Source organism: Onychostruthus taczanowskii, unplaced genomic scaffold (assembly GCF_017590055.1).
Source record: "Onychostruthus taczanowskii isolate IOZ18803 unplaced genomic scaffold, ASM1759005v1 scaffold28, whole genome shotgun sequence".
Taxonomy (NCBI): Eukaryota; Metazoa; Chordata; class Aves; order Passeriformes; family Passeridae; genus Onychostruthus; species Onychostruthus taczanowskii.
In genome coordinates this window covers 5901807-5906733 of record NW_024500128.1, presented here as the reverse complement: position 1 = coordinate 5906733, position 4927 = coordinate 5901807, and the positions used below count along the sequence as shown (strand labels likewise).

The window sequence follows — 4927 nt, the reverse complement described above, 5'->3', positions numbered from 1 at the left end:
CCTCTGCTCGAAGTAAAGACTAAGAAACGTTCATCATTTGTGTCATTAGCTCTGGCCCTCCCCGAGGCTCCGAGTGTCAAACTGCGACACAGCAAGCCTCAAACCGTGTCAGGAGTAATACTGTAACTAGCACAGGGTCACAAAACAAGCCTGACTATCTGGTCTGTTTATAAATACCATGCTTGTAAAACAGCGATTCAAAAACGCTGCCAAATCTCACGACTACCACGCTTAGGAGCTTTGTGCGGCTTGTAAGCAGATTCCTCGTTTAAATCTTTGCGACAAGGACCGACAGCGCCCGTCGGATGGGTGGGATGCCTGCGGTCCAAGGCCTGGCAGACCCTGGGGCCGAGACCGGACTTGGAGGGCACTGCTGTGGAGGACGCAGCCACCGAGTTTAAACTCCCTTTCTCCGCGTCTCCCCAGTCCTGTCCCGTCCCGTTCCCTTCCTATAAAGTCGCAGTGAAAGCGTGTGCAGTCGGTTCCTGGATGCTATTCCCGGATCCGCGCCCCCCGCCCCGGCCCGAGGCGGCGGCGGGAGGGCGCTGCCCGCTGCCAGCCGCTTTCCCGAGGAGGGGGAGCGGCGGTCACCCCGGCAGCCCCCGCGGGTGAGACGGCGGCGGTGGAGCTGGCAGGCTCCAGCTCTCCCCTCGGACATGGTTGCGGAGGACCCTGTGGGGGGACGGTCCCCGGCTGAGGGGATAGCGGCTCCGCTGCCGGCCCGCGCCCCGGGAAGGAGCGCGGCGGGCTCCTCCCGCCGGGTGCGGCCGGGCCGGGCCGGGCCGGGGGCGGAGGAGGCGGGGAAGGGGGGAGCCGCTGCCGTCACCGAGGCTCCCGGCTCGCTCGGCTCGTCGCCGCGGCAGCCCCAGCCCCGCTCCCACCCCCTCGCCTGCCTCCACCCTCCTTCCCTTTCTCTCGCTCGCTCGGCGAGAGCGCTGTGCCTCCTTTCCCAGATGGCAGCCGGCAGCGCCATGCAGCCTCCCGTTCCTCCTCCTCCTCTCCCTCCTCTCCGGCTGTAAGTTAATGCCATGCTGCCGCTGCTCTTCCCGGCACTGCTGGCCGCCTGCCTGCCGCCCTGCCAGGGCTGGAGCCCCTCGGCGGCTGCCAGCGGGCAGGAGGAACAGGAGCAGGAGCTCTTCTTGCCCCCTGCCAACTCCTCCTCCCGCTCCTTGGCCAGCCTCGAGATGGACCTCGACGGGGCAGCGAGCAAGGAGGAAGGCAGCACCGACAGCCCGGGCACGCCGGCTGCCCCTAGCCAAGAGCCTTTCCCTTCCGCTCCCACCACCTCCGGACAGGAGCAGCCGGGGCAGGAGCAGCAGCAGCGTCCCCAGCCGCAGGGGCAGCCGCAGCCCGCCGAGGACCCGCACTGCAACATCAGCGTGCAGCGGCAGATGCTGAGCTCGCTGCTGGTGCGCTGGAGCCGCCCGCTGGGCATCCAGTGCGACCTCCTGCTCTTCTCCACCAACAGCCACGGACGAGCCTTCTTCTCCGCCGCCTTCCACCGCGTGGGGCCGCCGCTGCTCATCGAGCACCTGGGGCTGGCGGCCGGCGGCGCCCAGCAGGACTTGCGCCTCTGCGTGGGCTGCAGCTGGGTGCGGAGCAGGCGGGTCGGGCGGCTGCGGGGCTCCGCGCCCCAGCCCCAGCCCCAGCCCCAGCCTCAGCCTCAGCCTCAGCCCCAGCCTCCCGCTGCCGCCGCGGCCGCCGCTGCCTCCTCCTCCTCCTCGTCCTCGTCCTCCTCCTCCTCGCTTTCCTACCCGCCGGCGGCCGAGCCTGGCCAGTACTGGCTGCAAGGGGAGCCGCTGAATTTCTGCTGCCTGGATTTCAGCCTGGAGGAGCTGAAGGGCGAGCCGGGCTGGCGGATGAACCGCAAGCCCATCGAGTCCACCTTGGTGGCGTGTTTCATGACTCTGGTCATCATCGTGTGGAGCGTGGCCGCCCTCATCTGGCCCGTGCCCATCATCGCCGGATTCCTGCCCAACGGCATGGAGCAGCGCCGCGGCACCGCCGCCGGCACCGCCACCGCCGCCGCCGCCGCCGCCAAGTAGCCTCTCCCGGTGACTCCCCTTCTCTTCGTCTTGTGCTCTGGAGGGACGCGGGACGGACTCTGTCGCGTTTTTCTTGTTTGCAGCGTGCCACAGGTGCGCGGCGGGACGTGCGGCCCCCTCAGCGCCCGGCCCGGCCCCGAGGGCACCAAATCATATGTGCGCGTTTTATATCTTTAATACCCGTTTTAAACGAACCTTTTAGTAAAAAAACCAAAAAACCAAAAAAAAACCAAACCCAACCCACTAAACAACCCTCCTCCCCCAGGGGGAAAAAAAAAAACCAAAAAAAAACCCAAAAAAAACAAGGCAAGGAAAAACTCCCCTAAAAATTCATCAGTGGAGGAAATCAAAGACCCTCCTATTCGGCTGCATTTGTTGTCAGAGTAGCGTTTTTGTATAGGCTATGGGTTGAACGGGTTTTTCCTTTATGGACAGAAAGAGATATCTCTCTTTGGCAGAATGGAGAACCGATGCGGTATATATAATGTTACTGCTGAAGCTGAACTTTAATGAACCTTTCACACTTAATTTCCTGGTTGAGATAGTGTGTATTTATTATTGTAGCTCCGCGTTATTTGGCTTTTAATACAGAGGTTTTCTTTCTGGAGCCACTGTAGCCTTTTGTTGGTCTGTTTCCTCCAGGGTGGAACAGAGGGTTTGGCTGGCCTTCCTGTCTGCGAACCTGCCACGAAGCTCCTTTCCCCGTGAAATGGTGTGACCGGGGCTGCTGATGGCAAAAAGAGAATCCCAAACCCTTTCTGACTGGTGCTTGCCCTATGTGTGCAGCAGATGTGGGTCTGAATGCCTGCTCCAGAGTTGGGTGGAGAGGGGTGGGGAGCACAGCTGTGCCAGAGATCCTCCGAAGCAATTTCAGCTCCACAGCTCCACAGACTACGGCTTTCTCCTCAGTTTGAGGTTGGGTGGCTTCAGTCCTGGGAAGATGAGGCCCACTCTGAGTTGTGCTAAACAGCGTGGGGCAAGTCTCTTGACTTCCTCAATGTTCATTCCTCAAAACCAGCTTAGATGCAGTGTGTTTGTTGGAGACACAGTAATACTGTACCTCTTTTTCACCTACCAGTCTGCAGGGTTGCTCACAGCAAGTCTGTGGGGTGAGAAGGCAGGAGCTGCCAGTCCAGAACTACATTCCAGCTGCTGCTGTGCAAGGGTGCAAAAAAGAAAAGATTTCTTCTCTCTTGTTTGAGCAGACAGTTGTGTAGCCTGAAATATCATTTGTTGTATACTTCCAACTGTTTAGCCTTATAAAAAGTTGTTTCATTTGCCTTAGACATGATTAGTCCAGCTGAAGTTTCTAAAACCAAAATAGGAGCTAAGTGACAAATATTTGCAATAGGAATTCTCTCTTTTTTTGTTGATATCGATGTATTTAATTTGCTAGGAATGCATGAATTTGCTTGGAGCTAATTTGGTATATTCGTAATGTATGGTGGAAATGACTGGATGGAAAGTCTGGAAGGATTAAATTCTTAGGATTCCCATATTTTTTAACTAACAACAAAATAAAATAAATGCATGCTCTATGTGTGTGCTGTCTGGACAAAAAGACAGAGATAAAAAAGATTGACAAACAGCAGAAATAAATCAAGATGTAAAAATGCTCCTTTTTACTAGGCTGCCTCTACACCCACTGTTCCTCCTGTTAATCCTCTTGTTGGGGATGTCACTTGAGTAAACATTGCAGTGGCATTGTTTTCAGAAAGCAGAGGATCTGGTCACTGTGGGAAGTGCTCTCTTGACCTGTTGATCCAAAGGGCACCGGTCCCTGTACACCTAGTTTAGAGAACCCCTATTTTCTTTCCTTGATGTGTAAAACAGTGTCATTTACACCTTGCGCAAACTCTTGTCAGACATTTGACATGCTGGAGAGCAATTCTTTGCCTATCATCTCCTGAGTGACAGACACCTCTTCATCCTGAAAGGCAGGGCTAGCAGGAAAACATGAAGGTACTGCTGACACCCTCTCAAAAGAGAAATGTTCTACATATGGAATAGACCTCAGAAAAGTTGCCATGCTAGGGACTAATTTAATCTTTTGAATGAGATGCATTTAGGCAGAGCGTTAATTTTTACTGGAAATTTTTCTGGCTTTATTAATTCATGCTGTGTAGTCCTCGTGCTGCAGGCAGCCTGTGCTTAAACTCAAGTGTGAAATCTCTTTTTTGCTTATCCTTGTTTCACCAGTGATGTGATATTGGAGGTTTTTTGCTGAATTGCGTCAACATAATCAAGAGAATGGTGTTACTGTCTGAATAGGCAACTTCAGTTATTAAAGGCTTATTATTTTGCAGTTCTTGCAGACGTGTAGCAGGTGGAACACCCAAACTGGTACAAAATGGGTGGTTTTTCTAACTTCTATCAATATTAGCTTGAATACAAACTTTGTGAATAGACAGTGACACAATCAGAATATTTTGCTTCTTCACTTAAAAAACATGATACAAGAGAGGGATTTTCTTATAGTTATTCTATAAATACACTTGTAACTGGAGATATTATTAAAAATCTGCTAAGACACGAATGTTTAGAACACAGAAATGGCATCAAACAAAGTGCAAAGGCAAATCTTGTCCAGAATACAAAAAAAATGCAATGTTTTCAGGGAGCACTGATCTCAGACACATGTGCAAAGAGCCCCTGTGGGCTAGGGAAGGTGTTTCCTTAGGTCACAGTGACCGTGTGCATGAGCGTGTTCCCTTCGCAGAGAGAGACTGCTCCGTGCTTCTGTGCCCTAGAGAGGAGTTTAAGGCACAGCAGGGGGCACAGGGATTACCTGCTGTACAGCCTTTGGGCTGAATCTAACTCCCTGAACCCTCAGGTTTCAGTGAGATGGCAGCAGGGCTTCTCCTGTAAGGAACAGACAGTGG

The 4927-nt window shown here is 54.0% G+C and overlaps 1 protein-coding gene across 1 annotated transcript; it reads left to right on the top strand.

Moving 5' to 3' along the window:
* Positions 1-934: 934 nt before the first annotated feature.
* On the top strand, positions 935-4222 carry TMEM158 (transmembrane protein 158). The gene has a single exon (XM_041407962.1). It carries the CDS (start codon positions 1029-1031, stop codon positions 2043-2045), a length of 1017 nt encoding a protein of 338 aa, XP_041263896.1. The 5' UTR covers positions 935-1028; the 3' UTR covers positions 2046-4222.
* The last annotated feature ends 705 nt before the right edge of the window (positions 4223-4927 follow it).